Genomic DNA, 25,671 nt, shown 5'->3' on the forward strand with positions numbered 1-25,671 from the left:
ATCTCCACTGCCAGAGTATCCCCAGATGTCGTCTGAGACCAGTGGAGAGTAGTACCTAAACACAAGGGGTTGTTCTTGGTTTCTTTGTAAAGCCACTCAAGTTGTGCAAATTGAGGTCTAATATTCACCTTCAGAAATGGCAGTGTTTCTCAAGGAATTTAAAAGCTGTGCTCGAGTGCTGGTCTCTCCAGCCAGACTGAAGGTGTAGGCCAGCAGAGCAGTGACATAGGTGTTTCCCAGATTCCCAACTAGAGGCCTCAAAAACGACAGAGCCTTCGTAATGACAGGATCCTGGAAAAACAAAATTAGCCAGGCTCATGCAAAGTACTAATACTATAGTTTGTACTTAAGACAGGGAGATTTAATATAAATTCTCAAAATTACCGTGACAGGGACGCCTATTTCAAGCAGTGACGCAACAATGTAGCCAGTCATGGTCACGTTATCACCAACTCCACCCTACAACACAACAGCAAACACACCTTCAGTCTCAGCTTTGTAATAGCAGGTTTGAAGAATGTGACATACCTTCATGTCATTGTGGTACAGAGTGCCCTGCTGCACGAAACAGCCATCTGAACCCTGCGTGCTAATCAACCAGTCCTTTGCACCCTTAAGAACATTAGGATCTATGTAGGTGAAGCTCCTTGCTAGACCAAAAGTCCTCATGACAAAGGCGGTCAACCTGGATACAGAGCAAGTTCAGTTATACAACATCTAAATCAAGACTTGAACTGCAGGACACGCACCATGTATTGGATGGATCATAACCAAAAGTGCTGAATGAACCATCACTGTGCCTGTAGTTCAGCTCTCCTTGATATCCTGTTCCAGACAAAATTAAAAGCACAAGAAAAACCGAAAACCTTTAAAGCCCACCAAGCAGTATGTCTGAGAAAGCCTAAAGCAGTGCCCAAGTTTAGTCCTGGAGGGCCGGTGTCCTGCAGTGTAGATACAACCCCTAGTTATCATCATTAGCAATAAATTAGTTTCAGTTGGATCTAAACTCCACAAGTCACCAGTCCTCCAGTACAGAGTTTGGTCTCCCCTGGTCTAAATCCTGAGACTTTAATCATACCAGTCAGAAGAGAACTCGTGGCAGTGTCTTGGATGGCTGGAGTGAGCTGTGCAGTTACTGTCAGATACCGTAGGATGTAAACATTGGGAGCGAGAATGATCATGTTCTGTTCTCCACAGCCAGAAGGCATCTGTAGCAAATTAGCCAGGTTGTTTAGTGCACGACCCATGATGTCCCCTATAAGAGAAACAGGGTTAAAAATTAGGTCACTTCTTATTCCAGGATAAAATTACTTCAGAAATAACATGCAAGTGCGGCCTCAGAGGTCATAGTCCAGGTTAAGTTAGTTTGGGTCGCAAAATCAGTTTAAGCAGACTACATGTGAAAAGCAGTTCATTGCACAACTTATGGTTGCAAATATTTCTGGATCAAATTTTTCCTCCCAACAGAGCATGCTTTAAAGTATTGTAACATCCCAATTGGCCTTTAAAGTGCATAGATTACTCAGGTAAACTGAATTGTGAGAATTCAACTCCACCTTCCAAAACCAACAGGGAGAATATTTAATTGTTAATTTAAAGTTAGACATCTGACAAGATGGGGAAAAATAAAATAAAAATTCCCTGCAGTCTAGAAAAGATCAACTCAAAATGAGTAATAAGTTCTGGAAAGAACAGCACACTTGACTAGCTACCACTACTAGTCTGCCCCAAGCAGCCCTATGGTGTTATGTGGTCTTCAAGACTTTACCAATGACTGATACAGAGCAGCTGGCTGATCCCTGGATGACATTTGTAGGAAGTGTGATCTTCACACTCTCTGAAAGAATGCTTCCTGTAAACCAAACAAAATCAGCAGACAGAACCAGGATCAAGCAATGTAGAATAAATTCTGAGCTAAACAAACCCTTTGGACAGAGTAACCAACTCCGTGTGAAGGTCCTTTCCACTCCTTCAGCCTAGAACAAAAAGGAATGTTTAAATTCATAAAAAGACCCACGCATGAGCTCCATTTTCAACCTTTAGAATAGTTACAAACCAGAACCCGCAGACTTCGAGTGACTATGTCAATGCGTCCTCTAGATGATACGGTCACATCCTGATCGCCGCACAATTCCTGGGATGGACTGGCCTCAGCACTGATGGTCACGTTTACAGTTCCTAAAAATTACAGCAATCAATTTAAGACCCTCACATGCTCTTTTATATATGCACACACACTTATGAATAAACAAACCAATAACAGAAGCAGTTAAAGCCCATTTGATGGTTTTTCTCCAATTGGTAGAGAGAGTAGATGAAGACTGATCATTGATGGGTGTTAGAGTGTAGTTGGAGGACGGTGTTGGAGTCACTTGAATCTGATAAAGAATAACAGCATTAGTGGACATTGAGTGGAGACATGCATATGTGGATCCATTAACAAGTGAACCCAGACCTTGAGGCATTGCAACAGATAGTTGAAGACTGTGGCCACTAGCTCAAAAGCCTCCCCACGGATAATGGAGTAAGGCAGGGTGAGCTCTAGGAAGAAGGGCTGGAAGGAAGTCAGCAGAGCTGGTGGAGCCAGACCAAAACCATTGGAGGAGAGACAGAAGGCTTCAGTGTCCCATGTGGTGATCGTATCAGGAACCGTGAGGGGAACTGATGTGGACCCAGAGTCCCTGTGTGAAAAACAAAAATCTAACAAGTGCCAAAAAAAAAAAAATTTTATTTATTTTTTTTTTTTAAACAACCCAACAAGTTCACTAACCCCACAAGAGAGAGTTGCCAGATCCATGTTTCTGGAAAGTAGGTCCTGATGGTCACAGAGGAACCTCCAGTTCCAGCCATTTCTGCCATTGCTAAAGGAGCGGGAGCCTTTCCAGAAACAGCAAAAGCAACCTCCCGTAAAGGAAACACTAAGGAGAGGGGAAAAAATAAAAAATCTCCTCAAGTGGTTACAATTGGTAAGGACTTAAAGCAAAGACAACCCCCTGGAATATAATCATCACTCCTTTGTTTGCTTAAAGTAACTTTACCAACTAGACATACCCCCATGGAAGTTGCGATAGTAAAGCAGGTCTTTGAACTTCAGGCACTCAGGCTCTCGAACTGGCAGATTTGTTGCAATCTTCATCCCCACACTCTGATTCATGGGATGAAAATAAATATACAATCTCAGGGTGAGGGCATCACAATTTATATTAAAAAAATAAAAATAAAAAAACCCTCAAGAGTTTACCTTGAAGGTGTTATAAGCTTGATCTGTTGGAACAGCTCGACGGGGTCGAACATTTAGGCAGTTTTGTTGATCTTCAGCACCGTATGGATAATCGGATAGAGATTGCAGTGGGAGCATGTTAAACACCTAAAGGGAGGGAAAACAAGATTAGTGAACCTTTAAACTACCAAAAGTACCAAGGATCTACCCAGTAAATTGGCAGACTTTTGAGGGGAGGGGGAGAGAGAGAGAGATTCCTTTTAGTAATGAAAACTTGGGCCGTACTCACTAGGTACAGTTGCCTCGAACCAGGTCAAAGCACGCTCGTCCCCCTCCCGTCTCACCCAACAGCCCACGCTCACACCATAATCGGGCCTCGGCACGCTTACGTCGTCGCTGCTGCACTGTTTAGTGAGAAGCGCTCTCACTCAGCAGCACAGTGGAGATTTCTCTAGTTATATCATGTCAGTCGTTTGTTATGCAGTGACATGGTCAAATATTTCACCAAACAGTCCTTAGGGATGCGGTGACACGCAGTCAGATATTTCGCCGAATTGATCCACCACTTTTGGTGCTCAAAGTCCTTGTGCTGTGCTGCAGGAATTAAGAGGTTTGCTGAAGAGCTGTGAGGAGTTCTCGTCTTCTATAATCTATGGCAGTTTGCGTTCACTGAACAGTAAGAATGATTAATAAATCCATATGAAACAGCCCCAAAAGTTACGCATCGCTTTCAGTTTCGGGCTTTGGTGCGTTTTAACACACGCGCACACACACCTTCCAACCTGGCTAGGGGCAGCCAAGTGAACAGTGCTTGAGCCCAATTCAGCGCACTCACTTCTCAAACGATCCGGGAAACAGGCCTGGACACGGTACGGATGGCATAGTGCAAGTAGGCCCTTGGAGTTACTGCAGATCACTTAACTAAAGGCTGGGGCAATAAATTGTTTGAAAAAGTTCTTACATTTTTAAAAATATTTTCCAGGGAAGAAAAAAAAATTGCTTTTAGCAGATGGTTCATGTAAAGCTCACTGGACAAAATCTTTTAACTTTTAGTTAAGTTGTATGTGTAAGGATTTGCACAATACAGCCAATTCTAGGCAGAAAATAAAATTATGAATTTAGTTACCCCCTCTGCGCTCAGACGTCCTCCTGACTGCATGATCAGAACACTCTGATCTATAGCACTGAGGCCACACAGAGATCCGGCTTGAGCAGAGACGGTCAAAATATTTCCCTCACCAGGAACCGCTGTAGCAGGAGAGAACTGCAGAGAAACCTGCAAACAGACAAGCTCAATGAAAGACATGTCACACTCCCCACAAGACTACTAGATTTACAGATACCTGGTTTGAGAAGCACTTCTCAGTGTCAAACGATGCACTACCAGTCACTACAGTCTGACTGGGCAGAACACTGTACACCAGAATCTGCACTATCGGAGCCATCTTGGCAAGAACTGAGAGATCAAACGTCACCGTGCCTTTCGTGAGGGTATTAGAAGCCCGAGCTTGAACAGTTTTAAACCCATGAAGAACGATCACTCCTCTGGACATGACCTGACAACAGACAGCTGGATTAGTACCAAACAAATATGGTCAAACAACAGGAAACAGTTAATTTACCATATAGATGATGTCAGCACTGTAGTCGCCAGTCTCTCCAACAAATAAATACTTGACAGTCACTGAATAAGTGGTGCCACACTTCAGCGGCTGCTCAAGCTTCACTATAGACAGGTCACTAAAGGTTGGGGTGTCAGGATCAGTTTGGGAGAGCTGAACCACCTGTGAATCTGTAGTGAAGTATGGCGAATTGGAACTGAAATAAGACTGTGGAGTTGCACTTGCCTGAGGAAATATGATAAAATTACATAAGCATTGCTTTCAAGAGCAATTAGCATTGGTTCAAAATTAGTGAGAAGTCATACCACAAGATTCAGATCAGCTTTAGGAAAACTAGTCGTGTCAAGGGAGAACTTGGCAAATCCATTCTTGTTCGTGGTCAAATTGAACAGCAGTTTGTTGGGCCATATGCTGCTGTCCAGGAGATACACGGCCTTGCTATAGATTGGGTTCCCATTGAAATCAGACACGGAGATCTGTTTGGGGAAACAAACATTAAGGGAAACCCAACAAATGGACTCCTGCAACAAGATGAATCTGAACTTGCCTTGCCATTCACCGTTGACCCATAATTATAGAACTTTGGGAGATCCACAAATGTGACCTTGCCAACTTCAAATGTAATCGACACCGTTGTGGATTTTGACATGACAACACCTGGAAGGACAAACAAATATGAAGCCACAGAATAACAGCACTCAAATCTGCCAGTAGTTTACCTGTTCCCTCCTCAGTGAGATTGACATTAACAACGAAGGAATTTTGCAGGTTACTCTCAAAACTGGTTCCAAAAAACGATGATGTACTGAGTGTTAGAGAGGCACAGCCAGTGTTGTTCGTCTGGTAATAAAGATTACAGAGCTGATTAGGCACAAAGATTTAAAATAACCCAGGTTTCATCTTACCCCTTATACTGGTTTACATGGAAAAACATTTCCAAGCCATCTAAAATTTACCAAGGCAGACAGCTGCAAACAAATATTTAAGGGTAGTTTGCAGTTCGGTCCATCAACTTTCTAAATCAGTGACCAGACTAAACAGTTGTGAAATCAAAGCAAAAACTAAAACGTTTAAGACTGATACTAGTTAGTTTAAAATCCATAAGTTACAGGTAATAAATTTCAGATGTTTGTAAATGCAAGCCCTGTACAACAGTTTTACCTTAGTGGATTTATTCAGACAAATGCTGGTCACTTTAGGATCCTGAGCAAAGGTAAAAGGCTGACGGCACACTTCCACCAGGACTTGACCAGGTACAGGCTGCCCAAATGTGTACCTGAGAAACATTAAAGGTCAAGAACAGACCATCCACAAGACAAACCTATAGCAAGAAAATGAAAAAGCTTCACTCACTTTCCACAAGCCTCAACTTTCAGTCCCACATCTGCAACACTATACGTCTGTGGTGCGTTCACGGTCACATCAAACTTGGGTAACACTAAACAAGAAAGAGCTGTAAGACCCCAGAAACGCTGTTGTACATTTGAGAGGATATTAATAGGCTTACCGTATTGTTTCACATCAAAACTCTGGGAGATGATTCGGTCACCAATATAAGCCCTCAGTGTGTACGTCCCAACCTGAGCTTCTGGGATCAAAACATGAGAAAGCTCCAAAATCCAGTTCACAGAGGAAACATTTGTCCACTGATTTATCCGGATATTACGAAAGTCCTAGTGAAAAAAGTTTAAGCTCAGTCAAAAAGTACAAGGAAACATCCAGAAGCAATGTTGTCAAGAGAAGCAGCAAACAAGTTCCTACCTCCAACACCACCAGATTGTACTGCAAGACAGAGCTAGAATTAGACATTCAGTCACAGATTTTAAAAGGTTGAGAAAAGCAACTACACACAGCCTTACCATTTGGTCAAGAGGTACAAGTTTATCACTCATGGTGACGACTCTGAAATTCACTGCAGAAGTGAGAATAAAAGCACTTTTACACTGGGCAGTTAATCATGATCAGATTTACATAATAGTAATACAATTTTAAAGTAACAGAACACACTTTTCCTACTATGGGGTCAATGGAAACCAAACTAAACACTAAAAATCTCTTGTTTGACAGAAGGGACCTCTTTTAGAAACACTTGAAGAAAAGTAACTCAATGCAAAAATCCTTTAAATACGAGAATCTTATTGTAAGTTCTGCTCTAATACTTGTCAGTCACCTGTCTGTCCTGGATTGTAGAGCGGTTTGTCTGTCTGGATGAAGGTCAGAGGCAGGTAAGACCTGAACATCACTTTACGCTCTTCAGTCATTTTGAAGGACTGTCCTTGAACGACCACCCTCACAGTCTGCACCGAATCTCCATTTACAAGAGGAGCCTATAGAGGAATATCGTAAAGTAAACTTTTCACCCAGAAATCACCAGTTCCTCAAGTTAAGATTGGACAAATTCTTGCTGAACAAACCAAAATATTCTGAAGAATGTTCAGAGAAAACAGCCATTGACAGCCACAGTATGAATAAAATGCAAAAGATATGCAGGACAAAAAAAGCCATTGACTTCCATTGTGTTCAAAAGGACAACTCAAGTTTAAAATGTGGACTTATTTGGGGTAGGTTACCCTTTAACATATGGACCTTTCTACTTGTTTGGTGCATGTGTAAGGATGACAGACCTGAAAATTAAAACATCTGTGGAGCTTCCTCTGGGTTGTCTGACGCGCGAGTTGAGTTTCTGTGTTTTTGTCATCTATCAGAGTAATGGTTATTGTGAGACTGCCTTGGGGCTTCAGAAGACTAGCGCACAGTTTAGCACCAGAGCCAGACTCAATCAATGAAGGAAACGTCACCAAGAAGAGCCTGCGGGAAAAGATGTTTTGAGTGTCAAGGTCTGCCTGACTGCTGACACAATCTAGTTTACTTGCAGAACCATAAAGATCAGCTCTAAACATGCATTTTCAAAATGGTCAAGTCTAGGAACAAAACAGCATACTTTTGTCCACTTTAATCCTGGTCATTTTATGGCAAGTGAACGAGAACCAATTCATACATACCATAAAAGGACATCTCAAAGAAAAAAAATAAATAAATAAAGGGTGCATCCTTGTATAGAGTCACCAGAGGATCCTGAATAGTCATGTTTGGTAGTACACTCAAATCTTAAGGACAACTTACTTTAAATACTCACATATTACACAACTTTCAGATCAGACCTGCCATAAAACCAGTTTACCAAAATACAGCTTAATTACGATATTAAAACAAGACTTTATTCATTCTTAAAGCTGAATTACATTTATAGCAAAATTTATAATAATTTCACATTAGTACACTTTACTTACTCTAAAATGTAAAGGTTGAAAAAAACCTACTAAAGAGTTAAACATTCTCAAACACCTTTTCATCTGTGGCCAAAAGTTGGACTGATTAAGAAGCTAGAGGTCAGTTAATAGAACTTACGGCCCCGAGATCTGTTCATCAGCAGTGACAACCGGTTCTCTTGGTCTGGGGGCTTCCAAAGCAAACATGGCACCATCAACAAAACAGAAGAAAAGGACTAGATTGATCCACTTCCAAACACTGATCTCCATCATCGCCATGATGAGCAATCATCCAAGGTTCTCTCCTTCAGAAACCCTTCAAAGTGACTACTGTAATCCTCAAATGATGAACCCAACAGAGCTCCGACAATGCTGGAGGACACTCAACACTGAGCATTTATAGAGTCCACTAATGAGACACACCTGATTCAGCTCATCTGCAGAGACCGCAGCACCTCACACTGACAGATCTCATTTTTTCAAACTGACGTTTCGGCACAAAGCCTTCCTCAGTGTGACACTGAGGAAGGCTTTGTGCCGAAACGTCTGTTTGTCTGTTATCACCCGTAAAATGTAAGAAAAAGTAAAAATAAAAACAGTATGAAGCAATTGAGTGCGAATCATTACCTTCTTTTGAATAATAGTAACAATCAGATTAACGCACCAAACCAAAGAAGTAACTAAAAAAACCGTAAGCGCGCAGGACAAACTTCAGTAACTCATTTTGTACATGAAACAGTTTTGAATAACGACACAAATAAGATCAAGTCGTCTCTAAAAGTTAATGTTTTAGTCCGGCATGCAGCTGCGCACTAACAACACGCCGATCAACATCCGGGTCTCATCACTCTCACTCACAGTTATCTTTGAGGAAATGTTCCCCAAAATCAAAAACGGCAGCAATTAGCTTGATAAGTTTGATAAATGGATCTAAAACATGTGTCTGGAAAGAAAATGTTAGCTAACTAGTGCCATTTCCCTTAACATAGCAGAAAATGAGGTCCGATAACCTTTATTATTTTCACTATTCATTCAGGACAAACCTTTGGATCACTTGGAAAGCGGTGAAAAGATATGTGTGTCACTTTCCCCTTGGTGATAAGCTCTATAGCCAAATACTCAACAATACACCATCGCAAGTTTCTTCCCACCGCAGCCACGCTTTCAATTTAAAATGGCGGCTGCATGTAATCAGACTATAGTAACTATGCGTCTATGCAGACTATGCGTCTTGTGTTAGTAGCACTGCTGTGCATTAACCACTAGAGAGCGCTGTGATTTCACTGCTAGTAAAAGGGTGTAACTTTGGTGTGAAAAGCGAGTAGGGAACACATAATGGGGAAAAATGTTTTAGATTAGCAATGTTGACAGTAATATGTAAAAGACAATAGATGAAGGCCAATAAATATGTTAGGAAACACACATGTAGGCACTGATAGACAAGTACACACTCAAAAAGGTGGACGCAGTTTGACTGTTGGTGGAAAACTTTTGTAGGCATTATTGTTTAAGTAAGGATGTGGTTAAAGTGCAGTGGACGCTAAATCTTGATGGTATGCAGCGAGGGAAGTTAGTGAGGTAGGGCTGCAGGATATATTGTTTGAGCTTTGATATTGGAATGCGCGTCCGCAATAGTCATATTGCAAAGATATGCAATGTTCAGTCTGAATTATAGTTGACCAGGAGCTGCTGAAGTGCATTTAATAACTGTATTTGTATAGGATTTATGCAAAACGCAGTTTTACTTAATGTCTCGTTGTCCAAATATCAACATTTCAAAGCAAATCAATATTTCACCTACCCCATTGGCAAATAATTTCCTTAAGCCAAAAAACATTGTTTTAGTTCTTCTGACAGAAAAAAATAGTAATAATTTTACTTGCTCTAGGAAGGTTTTGATATTTGGACTGGAAACAAAAAGAAAGAAGAGCATGTTTTTACTTTTAGATTACATTTCTGTATCTGAATACTATTAGGCTACGTTCACACAGCAGCCAAATGTGCCCGAATCTGATTTTTTCCCCCTCATGTGACTTAAGCCTGGTTTATATTTCTGCGTCAAGTGACCGGCGTAACTCACGGCACATGCAACACGTGTAGCTGTGCATTTATACTTCTGCGCGCTGTCTCTGTTGGTCTGCATTAACAATTCCGAAACGCTGGTTGGCAGTGAGGTGTTGATGTGTCTCTGTGTTGAGTTTCTTCACTGCTGTTTTGCTTTTCCTGAACGCCTCCGGGATGTACAAGTGACTCAAACTCGCTCATTTTGAGGCAGGAACCGGTGGACGTGCAACAACTTTAACTATGAGGTAAACACAAAACAAAACTTTCCATCCTGAGCTCCTTCACGGGACTCCACACTTGTAAACAATCGCTCCATTGGGCTCGCACCATTCACGCGGCTCTCGGTCCTGCCCAGACTCGTCAGCGCTACCAAGCCGACCAATCACAGAGCTTGCGCTACACATCGTTGCGACGTGTAGTTACATTTTTTGAGAGGTGCACGTCAGCAACGCGTTTGACACAGAAGTATAAATCAGCCTTCAGGCAATGACTGTGTGAACAGCCCAAACCGCATGGAATCTGATCTTTTCAGGTCAGATCTGTGCCACTTTCATATGTAGTCTTAAATCAGACATAGATCTGATGTTCTACAATGCGACCGCAGTGTAAACGGTTGTCAGATTTCATGTGACTTAGAATGATGACGCATGTCACTCAAAGATTGTGCTGCAAACATCCTCTACTCCTCAGCAGCACAGTAGAATGACACACAGGGTGTTTACTTTTCCACAGAGAGTTGGTTGTTCATGTTGAAAAAGATTTTGGAGGCAAAACTGGTGCTTGGTAACGACTGGGGCATGGGTTGATCACAAAGCTGAAAAGCAACTTGGGTGTTGCAGATAGGGGATCCGTGTGCAAAGGAGGGAGAACTTTCTCTTCGAGAGAAGAATGGGCAGGTGCTCGAACACCCAAACTTCTTCTGCACGTGTCTGCTGTTTATAACGAAGTAAAATGAAATAACTCTGCTAACGGAGATAAACCAACTCCACCTTCACAGTTCAGTCTGCGGCTGCTCATTAACCCTTGATGAGTTCACTACACCAGTGATCAGAACACCACGGTTGTCAAATCCCAAATTATCTGTTTTCAATCACTAAAGACTTATTTTAGATTTCCAAATTTACATTAGTAATAGCAGAATAATCATTTACAGTTCATGAAATACACCACAGGTTGTCTGTGAAAAAGGTCAACAATAAGCATGATCTGACAACGTGCTTACTCATACAGTCTCATGCATGCATTAGACATTGTCAGTTTAGAAGCATGATCCACTCATATGTGAACAGCCATGCAAAAACATCAGATCTAAGAAGAAAAAAAAAATCAGATTCGAGCACTAAGCCTGGTAGTGTGAACTGTCTTAGACTCCTTAGAAATAGAGTAAAATAGAGCTATTTAGACCATCTTCAGAAACCATATTCTATCAATAGTTCATTAAAAAAAAAAAAATTAAATAGCAACATTAGATTTGTTCCAATATTTTGAGGAGTGTTGAGAGTTCAGTCTGTTGGGGGGGGGAGAACTCTAGTTGGCTGGAGAATGACTAAATGCTGCAGAACCATCTGCCTAAGGTAGCAGAAAAGGTCTACAACTTGAGTGGCTGATGACTGACTTTCAAGCACCCCCTGGTGTTGATGCTCTGGAGGGAGGTTCAAACTACCTACAGTATATCAAGTGATCAGAAAAATGTCAGAGCCATTCAAACCATCCTCACCTCACAATAAATTAATTGCAAAATATCATATCACATTTTTCCAATATCTTGGTGTGTTGAGCGTTAAGTCTGTGGGAAAGGTTATTTAAAAAAAAAAAAAAAAAAAAAAAGTCAGCTGGTGCATGACCAGATACTGCAGAACCATCTGCCTGAGGGTAGCAGAGAGAAAGGTCCATGGCTGATGACTTTACTCAAGCACCACCTTGTGTAGATGTCCTGGAGGGAAGCTCAAACTACCTACAGTACCAAGTCCTACTGCATTCTCTTCCATGTTGATATTAAACCGACATTGCTTGATGTTATGTTGCAAAAATTGTTTCTAACCATAATTATCTGCTAAGAACCAAGTTGTTTAAGAGCTAGCAAGCAGAATTACACGACAATTTACAATAACAAAAAGTACAAAAAAAAAAAAAAAAAAAAAAAAAAAAAAAAAAAAAGACGTCGACTGCAGATTTTCTTTTCCAACATGAGATGAACGTACCATATTATCTTTGGAAACAGGCCAACTTTCATGTTTGTGAAACTGGCAGAAAGTCTGTCTAGTAGTACTTGAGACTCCTCAACAGTTCTGTACCATGATCAAACGGAAAATTAAATGAGACCATATAGACTTCTGAATGAATGTTTCTCAACTTCAGTGGAGCAGCTAATGGTTTAATCCAAACTCTTGTTTGAGCATGTGCTGACTATTACACATGTTGCCCATCACCCAGATGATAAACCTTGATTAGAGCTGCAATTAAGCTAGATTAGTGTAAACTTCTGGATCTTGACAAAACCCAACATGACAGCAGATTATTTTAAAATCTTTTATTTTCAACACACTGAAGCATGATCATGGACAGGGGGATTTGTACGTGGTCTCAAATTTATCATCTGAAAGAGAAAGATAAATGAGCATGATCACTCTCTACAGGAAATTCAGATCAAACAAGTCAAATGGTAAAGACATACTTCTCTGGTAATAGTCATAGATATTGATGACTGCTGGCTTAAGATTCTGCACTGCAACAGCCCGTGTCAGCTGTATACTGAAGGTCACTGGAACACCTTTGGGAACCTGCAGACAGAAGCAAGAGTACTGGGTCACTCTTCAGAAAAGTAGACTGGTCCAGTGCAAACACGTTAACTGGAAAATAGTCGGCACAATGTCTGAAGGATTTAAGTCCATTGGGAAGGACGAAGTTGAAAAGTTGCAGGGGGGGGAAAAAAAAAAAAAAAAAAAAAAAAAAAAAAAAAAAAAACCCACACTAAAAGCCTCGAGTTTCAAACAAATTACTCAGAAATCATTTCACCAACGAACACACAATTAAGGTAACAGGTTTAATAGAAATTTGTCTCACCTCTTGTAGATAGACAAGGACATGATCACCATTAGAATCCACCCTCTGCACTAATGGAGCAAAATTAGGTGGGGATCCAAGCTGTAAGGAAAAAAACCACCACTCAGTAAGCGGTTTCAAAAAGGTCCCAAAGTCACCCTTAAATCATACAAACCAGTGAGGTGTCTGCAGTGAATCCTGACAACACTTTGATGTCCACCAGAACCATGTTAGTAGTTGGCTTTCGACCATTGTATCTGCGGGGGAGGTAAATAAGTAAATAAATATTCCAATTAGCATTTCAGATCTGATGATTGGAAAACCCAGCTAACTTAAATTCAAGCAAACCGCAAAAGCAAATTAGTATGTAATATCTAGATAGGTGGAGGCATGTGTGGTGGTTGGCTTGACTAGACAACTAGCCAAACATTAACACAAAAACCTTGGCACTTCAGTAGTGTGCACATGAGAGAGAGAGAGAGAGAGAGAGAGAGAGAGAGAGAGAGAGAGAGAGAGAGAGAGAGAGAGAGAGAGAGAGAGAGAGAGAGAGAGAGAGAGAGAGAGAGAGAGAGAGAGAGAGAGAGAGAGAGAGAGAGAGAGAGAGAGAGAGAGAGAGAGAGAGAGAGAGAGAGAGAGAGAGAGAGAGAGAGAGAGAGAGAGAGAGAGAGAGAGAGAGAGAGAGAGAGAGAGAGAGAGAGAGAGAGAGAGAGAGAGAGAGAGAGAGAGAGAGAGAGAGAGAGAGAGAGAGAGAGAGAGAGAGAGAGAGAGAGAGAGAGAGAGAGAGAGAGAGAGAGAGAGAGAGAAAAAAACTAAAAACTGATCTTACAAACTGATTTGCATGACACTTAAAGTTGAGTTCTCTTTACAAAGAACTGCACAGCCTTAAAACATAATTTATAAAAAAAAAAAAAAAAAAAAAAAAAAAAAAAAAATCAATATTTACTTGACTGTGAAGGTCAACATCAGATTGACTGGTGCAGCCTGGCAGTCCCCGGTCACCTTTGCAACAACACTCAAGGTTCTGGCAACTGTAACCGGAGTTGGGACGTTGTAGAAACAGGCAACCTGCAAGGTCAAAACAAGGCAATGAGTTATCAGGAGAAACACAAACACACACATTGGATGAACATACAGACCTGCACAGAAGCACAGGCAGACCCCCTTGCTAAAACACTATATGTGCCAGGGAAGTTGTTCAGGGAATTTCTCTGGTACAGCAGGCGGTTGTTGGGAGTCACAGCAAAGTTGAAAATGTCTCCTGCTGGCACTGAGGACTGAACTGTAACTGTGCTGGAGCCTCCAGGGGTGAACGCTTGAGCAGCATACAGAGCCAAGGCCTGAAGAGCCACCACGGTGTCCTAGGAGTTAAAAAATAAAATAGCAAACTTCTGATGTATTCCAAGTGATTCCAAAACTCAGAACTCTAGTAACCAGTGAACAAAACCACTGGCAGTACGATTACCATTTCTTAAAAAGAAAGATCAAATCGTTTTCAGTACATGATACATGGCAACTTCCAATTATGCACTTTTGTTAGTGACTGAATTATGCCAGCTTTCTAGCGGAACTCACCTGAGTGGAGGAGAAACCACCATAGGGATTTTGCTGGGCCACAATCCAGTTGACAATGCGGTTAGCATAGCCCAGATTAGCAGTGGTCACAGGCTGTACAGTGAGAACCGCTAGCAGCACATATGCACTGATCTCCACTGCCAGAGTATCCCCAGATGTAGTCTGAGACCAGTGGAGAGTATTACCTAAACACAAGAGGGTGTTCTTGGTTTTTGTTTGTAAAGCCACTCAAGTTCAGCAAATTGATGTCTAATATTTACCTTCAGAAATGGCAGTGTTTCTCAAGGAATTTAAAAGCTGCGCTCGAGTGCTGGTCTCTCCAGCCAGACTGAAGGTGTAGGCCAGCAGAGCAGTGACATAGGTGTTCCCCAGATTCCCAACAAGAGGCCTCAAAAACGACAGAGCCTTCGTAATGACAGGATCCTGGAAGAAAATGATCCCAGTTCATGTACAGCACTACACAACTACCGATCACTCACACACACCACATCTTGGATAACCAATTTTTTACCGTGACAGGGACGCCTATTTCAAGCAATGACGCAACGATGTAGCCAGTCATGGTCACATTATCACCAACTCCACCCTACAACACAACAGCATCAAAAACACCATCAGGATCAGTCTCAGCTTTATAATAGCAGGTTTGAAGTAATGTGACATACCTTCATGTCATTGTGGTACAGAGTGCCCTGCTGCACGAAACAGCCATCTGAACCCTGCGTGCCAATCAACCAGTCCTTTGCACTCTTAAGAACATTGGGATCAATGTAGGTAAAGCTCCTTGCTAGACCAAAAGTCCTCATGACAAAGGCGGTCAACCTGGATACAGAGCAAGTTCAGTTATACAACACCTAAATCACCAAGACTTGAACTGCAGGACACGCACCATGTATTGGATGCATCATAACCAAAAGTGCTGAATGAACCATCACTGTGCCTGTAGTTCAGCTCTCCTTGATATCCTGTTCCAGACAAACAAAATTAAAGCACAAGTGAAGAAAAACAGAAAACCTCTAAAGCCCACCAAGCAGTATGACTGAGAAAGCCTAAACCAGCAGTGCCCAAGTTTAGTCCTGGAGGGCCGGTGTCCTGCAGTGTAGATACAATCCCAGTTATCATTAGCAATAATTTAGTTTCAGTTGGATCTAAACTCCACAAGTCACCAGTCCTCCAGTACAGAGTTTGGCCTCCCCTGGTCTAAATCCTGAGACTTTAATCATACCAGTCAGAAGATAACTCGTGGCAGTGTCTTGGATGGCTGGGGTGAGCTGTGCAGTTACTGTCAGATACCGTAGGATGTAAACATTGGGAGCGAGAATGATCATGTTCTGTTCTCCACAGCCAGAAGGCATCTGTAGCAAATTGGCCAGGTTGTTCAGAGCACGACCCATGATGTCCCCTGAGGAGAAAAATAAACCCACACCTCAATTAGGTCTTTCCTCATTTCAGATTAAGTACTTGTATAAACATGCAAGCGTGCAGAACGTTCATGGTCCAGGTATAGTCGGTTTGTTGGTCTCACAAAAAAAAAAAAAAAAAAAAAAAAAAAAAAAGGTGGAAGTCTGTGAATTACACTTCAATCTCATGGTTCTAAGTATTTTTTGATTAGCTGTTCTCCCATGAGCACTAATTATTGCAACCACCTAATTGACCTATGGGTGCATAGGTTACTCAGGTAAACTGATTGTGCCAGATATAAAAGTAATTAAAAATAAATAAACTTTACGGAGTTCCAGATCTTTTTTTTGACAGACAAACAGGGCAGGCTTGTAGTGATCGCTACAAGCATGTCGAGCAGCCCTATGGTGTTAAGCGGTTTAAGGAAACCCTTTACCAATGACTGATACAGAGCAGCTGGCTGATCCCTGGATGACATTTGTAGGAAGTGTGATCTTCACGCTCTCTGAAAGCACGCTTCCTGTAAACCAAACAAAAATCAGCAGACAGCTCTAGGATCAAGCAATGTAGAATAAATTCTGAGCTAAACAAACCCTTTGGACAGAGTAACCAACTCCGTGTGAAGGTTCTTTCCACTCCTTCAGCCTAGAGGAACAAAAAGGAATGTTTAAATTCATAAGACCAACACATGGGCTCTGTTTTCAAACTTCAGAATAGTTACAAACCAGAACCCGCAGACTTCGAGTGACTACGTCAATGCGTCCTCTTGATGGTACGGTCACATCCTGATCGCCGCACAATTCCTGGGATGGACTGGCCTCAGCACTAATGGTCACGTTTACGGTTCCTACAAATTTCAGCAATCAATTGAAGACCCTCACATGCTCATTTATATATGCACACACTAATGAATAAACAAACCAATAACAGAAGCAGTTAAAGCCCATTTGATGGTTTTTCTCCAATTGGTAGAGAGAGTAGATGAAGACAGATCATTGATGGGTGTTAGAGTGTAGTTGGAGGACGGTGTTGGAGTCACTTGAATCTGATAAAGAATAACAGCATTAGTGGACAGAGGAGACATGCATATGTGGATCCATTAGGGGAACCCAGACCTTGATGCATTGCAACAGATAGTTGAAGACTGTGGCCACTAGCTCAAAAGCCTCCCCACGGATAATGGAGTAAGGCAGGGTGAGCTCTAGGAAGAAGGGCTGGAAGGAAGTCAGCAGAACTGGTGGAGCCAGACCAAAACCATTGGAGGAGAGACAGAAGGCCTCAGTGTCCCATGTGGTGATCGTATCAGGTACCGTAAGGGGAACTGATGTGGACCCGGAGTCCCTGTGTGGAAAATATTTTAGACCTTTCGAAGTAACAAATGGGGGGAGGTTTTTTTTTTTTTTTTAATTTAAACTAGCATGTTCACTAACCCCACAAGAGAGAGTTGCCAGATCCAGGTTTCTGGAAAGTAGGTCCTGATGGTCATATCAACGGAGGAACCTCCAGTTCCTGCCATTGCTAAAGAAACTGGAGCCTTTTCAGCCATAGCAAAAACCGCATCCCGAACTGGAAACATGAAGAAACTGCTCTTAAACTTCAGTAAGGGGGGGGGGGGGGATAAAAAAAAAAAAAAAATAATAATAATAATAATAATAATTTCTAGTAAAAGGAAAACAAAACCCTTGCAACACACACAAAATAAGTCACTGCGTCAGAGGTTGTAGTTGGTAATAAGGCAAGCAAACAGACTTGCCTCCCCAGAAGTTGCGATAGTAAAGCAGGTCTTTGAACTTCAGGCACTCAGGCTCTCGAACTGGCAGATTTGTTGCCATCTTCATCCCCACACTCTGTTTCATGGGTTAAATATAAATATATAATCTCGGGGTGGGGGGGGGGGGGGGGTTGAGACAAAACCTGAAAGGTTTACCTTGAAGGTGTTATAAGCTTGATCTGTTGGAACAGCTCGACGGGGTCGAACATTTAGGCAGTTTTGTTGATCTTCAGCACCGTATGGATAATCAGATAGAGATTGCAGTGGGAGCATGTTAAACACCTAAAGGGAGGGAAAACAACGTCTAAAAGGATCCTTTAAACAACCAAAAAGTTTGGAGGATCTACTCAGAAAACAGTTTTTGTATTGAGCAAAATAAGTGATGGAAACTTGGTGGTACTGCAGATCCCTTGATTAACGGTTAGGGTAATAAACTGTTAAACCAATTCTTGGATTTTCAAAAACGATTCCTCTCCAGAATAAACATTTGCTTTGGCCGGATGGTTCATGTAAATGCTCGCTTTGAATCCTCTTAAAATTAGTTCAACTATGAGTTTAAGTAAAAAGTGTAAGGATTTGCACAGTACAGCCATTCTTAAATCATATAGCACTATTAATATTCATATTGATAAACGTTCATCAGTTCTATATAGCATTGATTTCTGGATTAACACTTTTGATCTGACTCAGCATGTTCAAGGACCCACACACAATTGATCTACTTATAACTAAGGGTTTACACATTTCATCGACTGTTGTTAAGGATGTTGCACTGATCATTTCTGTATCTTTGATATTGATCACTCCAGCTATTAAAGACAGATCCGTCTCTGTCAAAGAGATGCATAAATGAGAACACTAGTGAACAGTTTATGAAGGCCATATCACTTGCACCAAGTATATCTGCAGATTCTGTTGATTCTCTCCTTGACTGGTTTAATTCTAAAATTCAGAATGTCATAAATGACATTGCCAGTTCTCTTCCTAACTTTAACAGGAACAAAGAGATAGTCCCTTGGAGAAACTCAAGCAGTCCAAATGATGAAAAGACAATGCAGAAAAGCTGAGCGAATATGGAGAAAGACAAAAGCATGAAGACTGTCTTTATAGATATTATAATGGATAGCTAGTTAATGTGAACTAAAAACTGCTATACAGACTTTCAAACCTTAAACAACGTAAATAATGCTCGTACACTTTGCAACAGTAGAGACTCAACCTTGAAGGTAGAGGTTACCATGTCAGTATAGGTGACCATAGGTCAAGGTGGAAACCCATGACATGTGGAGTCCCACAAGGCTCGATTCTGGCACCTCTCCTGTTCAACCTTTACATGCTCCCCCTGAGCCAAATAATGAGAAAAACCAAATCTCCTACCACAGCTATGCTGATGAAACTCAGATCTACCTAGCCTTACTGCCTAATGACTACAGCCCCATTGACACCCTCTGCCAATGTATTGATGACATTAACAATTGGATGTGCCAAAATTCTCTTCAGTTAAAAGAAAACTGAAGACATTGCATTTGGGAAAAGAGACGAGGTTCAAGGTGAATGCGTACCTTGGCTTTAAGGGTCAAACAAAAAATGTCAAGCATCTTGGTGTGACTCTGGAGTCAGATCTGAGTTCCAACAGTCATGTCAAAGCAGTCAGTAAATCAGCATACTATCATCTCAAATATTGCTAAAATCAGATGCTTTGTTTCCATTGAAGACTTAGGAAAACTGGTTCAGCAGGGTGGATTACTGTAATAGTCTCCTCACTGGCCTTCCCAAAAAGACAGTTGCAGCTTATCCAGAATGCTGCGGCCAGGATTCTGACCAGAAGCAGGAAATCAGAGCACATCACACTTGTCCTCAGCTCTCTACACTGGCTCCCAGTTACTTTCAGAATAGATTTTAAAGTATTATTACTGGTCTATAAATCACTAAATGGCCTAGGACCTAAATATATTACAGATATGCTCACTGAATACAAACCAGACAGATCACTCAGATCTTTAGGATCATATAAACTAGAAATTCCAAGAGTTCAAAGCAGGGTGAATCATCTTTCAGCCACTATGCCCCCCGCTGCTGGAATCAGCTTCCAGAAATGATTAGAGGTGCTCCAACATTAGTCTTGATTTGAACATGGCTAAAGGCACAGCTAAACAAATGTGTTTTCACTGTATGAGCACTGTGCTACGTCCGACAGAGTGCACTATTATGTTTTTAGTTCTCTTTTATAACCTATTTTAACACATTTTAAAATTAGTTTATCTGGTTAATCATTTGTCTGCATTTATGTCCTAAGCTTGTCTTGATTCCCGTTTATGTAAAGCACTTTGAATTGCCACAGTGTATGAAATGTGCTATTTAAATAAACTTGCCCTGCCTATTGGTTGACTGAAGCAAATCTTAGTTTATTAAGAAGGGGGGGAAAATAAACAAATTAGTTACCGCCTCTGCGCTCAGACGTCCTCCTGACTGCATGATCAAAACACTCTGATCTATAGCACTGAGGCCACACAGAGATCCGGCTTGAGCGGAGACAGTCAAAATACTTCCCTCACCAGGAACCGCTGTAGCAGGAGAGAACTGCAGAGAAACCTGCAAACAGACAAGCTCAATGAAAGACATGTCTTGTGGGGAGTGTGACTACTAGATTTACAGATACCTGGTTTGAGAAGCATTTCTCAGTGTCAAACGATGCACTACCAGTCACTACAGTCTGACTGGGCAGAACACTGTACACCAGAATCTGAACCATCGGAGCCATCCTGGCAAGAATTGAGAGATCAAACGTCACCGTGCCCTTCGTGAGGGTATTAGAAGCCCGAGCTTGAACAGTTTTAAACCCATGAAGAAAGATCACTCCTCTGGACATGACCTGACAACAGACAGCTGGATTAGTACAAAACAAATATGGTCAAACAACAGGAAACCGTTAATTTACCATATAGATGATGTCAGCACTGTAGTCGCCAGTCTCTCCAACAAATAAATACTTGACAGTCACTGAATAAGTGGTGCCACACTTCAGCGGCTGCTCAAGCTTCACTATAGACAGATCACTAAAGGTTGGGGTGTCAGGATCAGTTTGGGAGAGCTGAACCACCTGTGAATCCGTAGTGAAGTATGGCGAATTGGAACTGAAATAAGACTGTGGAGTTGCACTTGCCTGAGGAAATATGATAAAATTACATAAGCATTGCTTTCAAGAGCAAGTAGCATTGGTTCAAAATTAGTGAGAAGTCATACCACAAGATTCAGATCAGCTTTAGGAAAACTAGTCGTGTCAAGGGAGAACTTGGCAAATCCGTTATTGTTCGTGGTCAAATTGAACAGCAGTTTGTTGGGCCATATGCTGCTGTCCAGGAGATACACAGCCTTGCTATAGATTGGGTTCCCATTGAAATCAGAGACTGAGATCTGTTCGGGGAAACAAACATTAAGGGAAACCCAACAAATGGACTCCTGCAACAAGTGATGAATCTGAACTTGCCTTGCCATTCACCGTTGACCCATAATTGTAGAACTTTGGGAGATCCACAAATGTGACCTTGCCAACTTCAAATGTAATCGACACCGTTGTGGATTTTGACATGACAACACCTGGAAGGACAAACAAATGAAGCCACAGAATAACAGCACTCAAATCTGCCAGTAGTTTACCTGTTCCCTCCTCAGTGAGGTTGACATTAACAACGAAGGAATTTTGCAGGTTACTCTCAAAACTAGTTCCAAAAAACGATGATGTACTGAGTGTTAGAGAGGCACAGCCAGTGTTGTTCGTCTGGTAATAAAGATTACAGAGCCGATTAGACAGACAAAATAAACTGGGCTTCATCTTTTCCCTAATACTAGTTTACATGGTGAATTTCAGATGGCTTGGAAATGTTTTTCCAAGGCAGACTGCTGCAAACAGATATTTTAGGGTAGTTGTGGTTTATTCTTTGTGCCTAGGGAATCTAGTCACAGATTTAGAAAGTAGTTGACACTAAAAAGGGTTTTGTGAAATTCAATCAAAATGCTAAAAATGTTTGAGTCATGGCAATTTAAAAAAAAAAAAAAAAAAAAAAAAAAAAAAAAAAAAAAAAAAAAAAAAACACAACGTTACACAAACTAATAAAATTCAGATGTTTGTAAATGCAAGCCCTGTACAAAAGGTTTTACCTTAGTGGATTTATTCAGACAAATGCTGGTCACTTTAGGATCCTGAACATAGGTGAGAGGCTGACGGCACACTTGCACTAGCACTTGACCAGGTACAGGCTGCCCAAATGTGTACCTGAGAAACATTAAAGATCAAGAACAGACCATCCACAAGACAAACCTATAGCAAGAAAATGAAAAAGCTTCACTCACTTTCCACAAGCCTCAACTTTCAGTCCCACATCTGCAACACTATACGTCTGTGGTGCGTTCACGGTCACATCAAACTTGGGTAACACTAAACAAGAAAGAGCTGTAAGACCCCAGAAAGGCTGTTAAACACTTAGCAATGATATTAATAGGCGTACCGTATTGTTTCACATCAAAACTCTGGGAGATGATTCGGTCACCAATATAAGCCCTCAGTGTGTACGTCCCAACCTGAGCTTCTGGGATCAAAACATGAGAAAGCTCCAAAATCCAGTTCACAGAGGAAACATTTGTCCACTGATTTATCCGGATATTACGAAAGTCCTAGACAAAAAAAAAAAAAAAGTTAAGCTCAGTCAAAAAGTACAAGGAAACATCCAGAAGCAATGTTGTCAAGAGTAGCAGCAAACAAGTTCCTACCTCCAACACCACCAGATTGTACTGCAAGACAGAGCTAGAATTAGACATTCAGTCACAGATTTTAAAAGGTTGAGAAAAGCAACTACACACAGCCTTACCATTTGGTCAAGAGGCACAAGTTTATCACTCATGGTGACGACTCTGAAATTCACTGCAGAAGTGAGAATAAAAGCACTTTTACACTGGGCAGTTAATCATGATCGGATTCACATGTTAAGACAATTTAAAATCATGTATCCCCCTAATTTTATAGTTTGGAGAAGATGCAATTAAACTTGATATTGGGGATAAATTTGTTATTTAACAGTACACTTGGATGTGGTAAATGTCAAACTGTACAGGATCAACTACTTTATTTACAAATTCAAAGTTTGTAATGTTTAAGTGAACTGCTTGAAGAAACAAAATTGAGGATCAATTCTTTACAAACCTGCTTAAACTCATTAAAGACGAGGGGGGGGGGATTCCTACTATGGGGTCAACGGAAACCAAACTAAACACTACAAATCTCTTGTTTGACAGAAGGGAACTCTTTTTAGAAACACTTGAGAGAAAGACAGGATTTGCCTTAAGGTACTTTACAATATTTGAGTTTCTTATTGGGAGTTCTGCTCTAATACTAGTCAGTCACCTGTCTGTCCTGGATTGTAGAGCGGTTTGTCTGTCTGGATGAAGGTCAGAGGCAGGTAAGACCTGAACATCACTTTACGCTCTTCAGTCATTTTAAAGGACTGTCCTTGAACGACCACCCTCACAGTCTGCACCAAATCTCCATTTACAAGAGGAGCCTGCAGAGAAACATCGTAAAGTAGATTTTTCACCTAGAAATCACCAGTTCCTCAAGTTCAGATCTGACAACTTCTTGCTGAACAAACCAAAATATTCTAAAGAATGTTCAGAGAAAGCAGCCATTGACAGCCACAGTATGAATAAAATACAATAGAAGTCAGTGGCTATTTTTGTCCTGCATATTCATCTGAGTTCAAAAGGACAACCCAGTTTAAAATGTGGACTTGTGTTAAAGGGAGATACTCCACCCCTAAAAAAATTGGACCTTTCTTCTGGTTTGGTGCATGTAAAAGATCAAAGACCTGGAAATTAAAACATCTGTGAAGCTTCCTCTGGGTTGTCTGACGCGCAAGTTGAGTTTCTGTGTTTTTGTCATCTATCAGAGTAATGGTTATTGTGAGACTGCCTTGAGGCTTCAGAAGACTAGCGCACAGTTTAGCACCAGAGCCGGACTCAATCAATGAAGGAAACGTCACCAAGAAGAGCCTGCAGGAAAAGAGACGGTTTGGGTTTGTCAAGAGCTGCTCGACTGATGACATGTCACTCTAGTTTATATTCAGAAGCAATAAAGATCAGCCCTAAACATGCATTTTTAAATTTATCAAGTCTAGAAACAGTTACATTAAAAGCTCGACTACTTTATAAAATTCCACTTTAACATTAAAGACAAGTATAAAGTGTACTAAAGAGTTGAAGATTCCCCAAACATTAAATTTGACATTCTTAACTGTGGGAGAAAGTGGGACTGATTAAGAAGCTAGAGATCAGTTAATTAAACTTACGGCCCTGAGATCTGTTCATCAGCAGTGACCACCGGTTCTCTTGGTTTTGGGGCATCCAAAGCAAACATGGCACCATCAACAAAACAGAAGAAAAGGACTAGATTGATCCACTTCCAAACACTGATCTCCATCATCGCCATGATGAGCAATCATCCAAGGTTCTCTCCTTCAGAAACCCTTCAAAGTGACTACTGTAATCCTCAAATGATGAACCCAACAGAGCTCCGACAATGCTGGAGGACACTCAACACTGAGCATTTATAGAGTCCACTAACGAGACACACCTGATTCAGCACCTCACACTGACAGATCTCAATTTCTCATTTTGTACAAGAAACAGTTTTGAATAACGACACAAATAAGATCAAGTCGTCTCTAAAAGTTAATGTTTTAGTTGGGCCTGCAGCTGCGCACTAACAACACGCCGATCAACATCCGGGTCTCATCACTCTCACTCAGTTATCTGTGGAAATGTTCCCCAAAATCAAAAATGGCAGCAATTAGCTTGATAAGTTTGATAAATGTCATCTAAAACATGTGTTTTGGAAAGAAAACGTTAGCTAACTAGTGCCATTTCCCTTAACATAGCTGAAAACGAGGTCTGATATCCTTTATTATTTTCACTATTCATTCAGAACAAACCTTTGGGTCACTCGGAGAGCAGTGAAAAGATGTGTGTCACTTTCGCTTTGGTGATAAGATCTATTGCCAGATACTCAACAATGTGTAATGTCACCAAGCACATACATTACACAATGCACCATCGCAAGTTTCTTCTCACCGCAGCCACGCTTTCACTTTAAAATGGCGGCTGCATGTAATTAGACTATGGTAATGCGTCTTGTGTTAGTAGCACTGCTGTGCATTTACCACTAGAGAGCGCTGTGATTTCACTGCTAGTCAAAGGGTGTAACTTTGGTGTGAAAAGCGAGTAGGGAACACATAATGGGGATAAATGTTTAAGATTAGCAATGTTGACAGTAATATGTAAAAGACAATAGATCAAGGCCAATAAATATGTCAGGAAAAACACATGTAGGCATTGATAGACAAGTACACACTCAAAAACGTGGACAGTTTAACTGTTGGTGGAAACTATTGTTGGCAATTTGTTTAAATAAGGATGTGGTTAAAGAGCAATGGATCTTACATCTTGATATGCAGCGAGGGGTATGGAAAGTTTGTTAGGTAGGGCTGCATGATGTATTGGTTCAGCTTTGATATTGGAATGTGCACATCAAGTCATATTGCAAAGATATCAATGTTCAGTCTGAATTACGGTTGACCAGGAACTATCAAATTTTTTTTAATCACTGTATTTATTGGATTTATGCAAAATGCATGGCTTACAATCTTTTATTTATTGTCCAAA

The 25,671-nt window shown here is 41.1% G+C and overlaps 2 protein-coding genes across 4 annotated transcripts in view; both read right to left on the reverse strand.

Annotated features, from left to right (window-relative positions):
- Nucleotides 1-8,482, reverse strand: part of a2m3f (alpha-2-macroglobulin 3, member f) — an 11,875-nt gene extending 3,393 nt beyond the window's left edge. Inside the window, exons 1-28 of the mRNA XM_068218497.2 lie at nt 8,251-8,482; nt 7,467-7,650; nt 7,013-7,169; nt 6,702-6,754; nt 6,604-6,624; nt 6,350-6,515; nt 6,196-6,280; nt 6,004-6,118; nt 5,562-5,682; nt 5,390-5,499; nt 5,148-5,318; nt 4,843-5,067; nt 4,564-4,776; nt 4,347-4,496; nt 3,242-3,367; nt 3,052-3,145; nt 2,771-2,918; nt 2,456-2,681; nt 2,255-2,378; nt 2,057-2,178; nt 1,925-1,976; nt 1,769-1,852; nt 1,079-1,255; nt 750-825; nt 529-685; nt 385-459; nt 129-291; nt 1-55 (exon numbers count right to left, since the gene is read on the reverse strand). The exon at nt 1-55 is cut by the window's left edge and continues 130 nt beyond it. Coding sequence (XP_068074598.2) covers nt 1-55; nt 129-291; nt 385-459; nt 529-685; nt 750-825; nt 1,079-1,255; nt 1,769-1,852; nt 1,925-1,976; nt 2,057-2,178; nt 2,255-2,378; nt 2,456-2,681; nt 2,771-2,918; nt 3,052-3,145; nt 3,242-3,367; nt 4,347-4,496; nt 4,564-4,776; nt 4,843-5,067; nt 5,148-5,318; nt 5,390-5,499; nt 5,562-5,682; nt 6,004-6,118; nt 6,196-6,280; nt 6,350-6,515; nt 6,604-6,624; nt 6,702-6,754; nt 7,013-7,169; nt 7,467-7,650; nt 8,251-8,390 — 3,590 coding nt within the window. The 5' untranslated portion in view covers nt 8,391-8,482. The remainder of the gene's footprint in view (nt 56-128; nt 292-384; nt 460-528; nt 686-749; nt 826-1,078; nt 1,256-1,768; nt 1,853-1,924; nt 1,977-2,056; nt 2,179-2,254; nt 2,379-2,455; nt 2,682-2,770; nt 2,919-3,051; nt 3,146-3,241; nt 3,368-4,346; nt 4,497-4,563; nt 4,777-4,842; nt 5,068-5,147; nt 5,319-5,389; nt 5,500-5,561; nt 5,683-6,003; nt 6,119-6,195; nt 6,281-6,349; nt 6,516-6,603; nt 6,625-6,701; nt 6,755-7,012; nt 7,170-7,466; nt 7,651-8,250) is intronic.
- A 4,211-nt stretch (nt 8,483-12,693) lies between these two features.
- On the reverse strand, nt 12,694-24,531 carry a2m3g (alpha-2-macroglobulin 3, member g). 3 transcript variants are annotated; one of them, XM_073934731.1, is made up of 34 exons: nt 24,300-24,531; nt 23,820-24,003; nt 23,360-23,516; nt 22,827-22,879; nt 22,729-22,749; nt 22,467-22,632; nt 22,312-22,396; nt 22,120-22,234; nt 21,619-21,739; nt 21,449-21,558; nt 21,205-21,375; nt 20,900-21,124; nt 20,621-20,833; nt 20,404-20,553; nt 18,118-18,243; nt 17,936-18,037; nt 17,621-17,756; nt 17,306-17,531; nt 17,112-17,235; nt 16,916-17,037; nt 16,784-16,835; nt 16,627-16,710; nt 16,015-16,191; nt 15,679-15,754; nt 15,455-15,611; nt 15,301-15,375; nt 15,050-15,212; nt 14,790-14,974; nt 14,354-14,575; nt 14,161-14,282; nt 13,393-13,474; nt 13,239-13,319; nt 12,850-12,955; nt 12,694-12,771 (listed from the first exon to the last, which is right to left on the reverse strand). In XM_073934731.1, exons 17-34 carry the CDS (start codon nt 17,734-17,736, stop codon nt 12,731-12,733), a joined length of 2,211 nt encoding a protein of 736 aa, XP_073790832.1. In that variant the 5' UTR covers nt 17,737-17,756; nt 17,936-18,037; nt 18,118-18,243; nt 20,404-20,553; nt 20,621-20,833; nt 20,900-21,124; nt 21,205-21,375; nt 21,449-21,558; nt 21,619-21,739; nt 22,120-22,234; nt 22,312-22,396; nt 22,467-22,632; nt 22,729-22,749; nt 22,827-22,879; nt 23,360-23,516; nt 23,820-24,003; nt 24,300-24,531; the 3' UTR covers nt 12,694-12,730.
- Nucleotides 24,532-25,671: the final 1,140 nt, after the last annotated feature.

This window comes from Danio rerio, chromosome 3, assembly GCF_049306965.1.
Source record: "Danio rerio strain Tuebingen ecotype United States chromosome 3, GRCz12tu, whole genome shotgun sequence".
NCBI classification, from domain to species: domain Eukaryota; kingdom Metazoa; phylum Chordata; class Actinopteri; order Cypriniformes; family Danionidae; genus Danio; species Danio rerio.

What these genes read in the sequence shown, in the direction of transcription:
- a2m3g (XM_073934724.1), bottom strand. Translation starts at nt 24,056, where the DNA reads ATGTCATCAGTCGAGCAGCTCTTGACAAACCCAAACCGTCTCTTTTCC. An exon ending in TTTTGATGTGAAACAATACG is followed by an intron (nt 22,397 to 22,466) that starts GTACGCCTATTA and finishes TTTCTTGTTTAG; the next exon opens with TGTTACCCAAGTTTGATGTG. An exon ending in ATCTGTTGCAATGCATCAAG is followed by an intron (nt 17,236 to 17,305) that starts GTCTGGGTTCCC and finishes ATTCTTTATCAG; the next exon opens with ATTCAAGTGACTCCAACACC.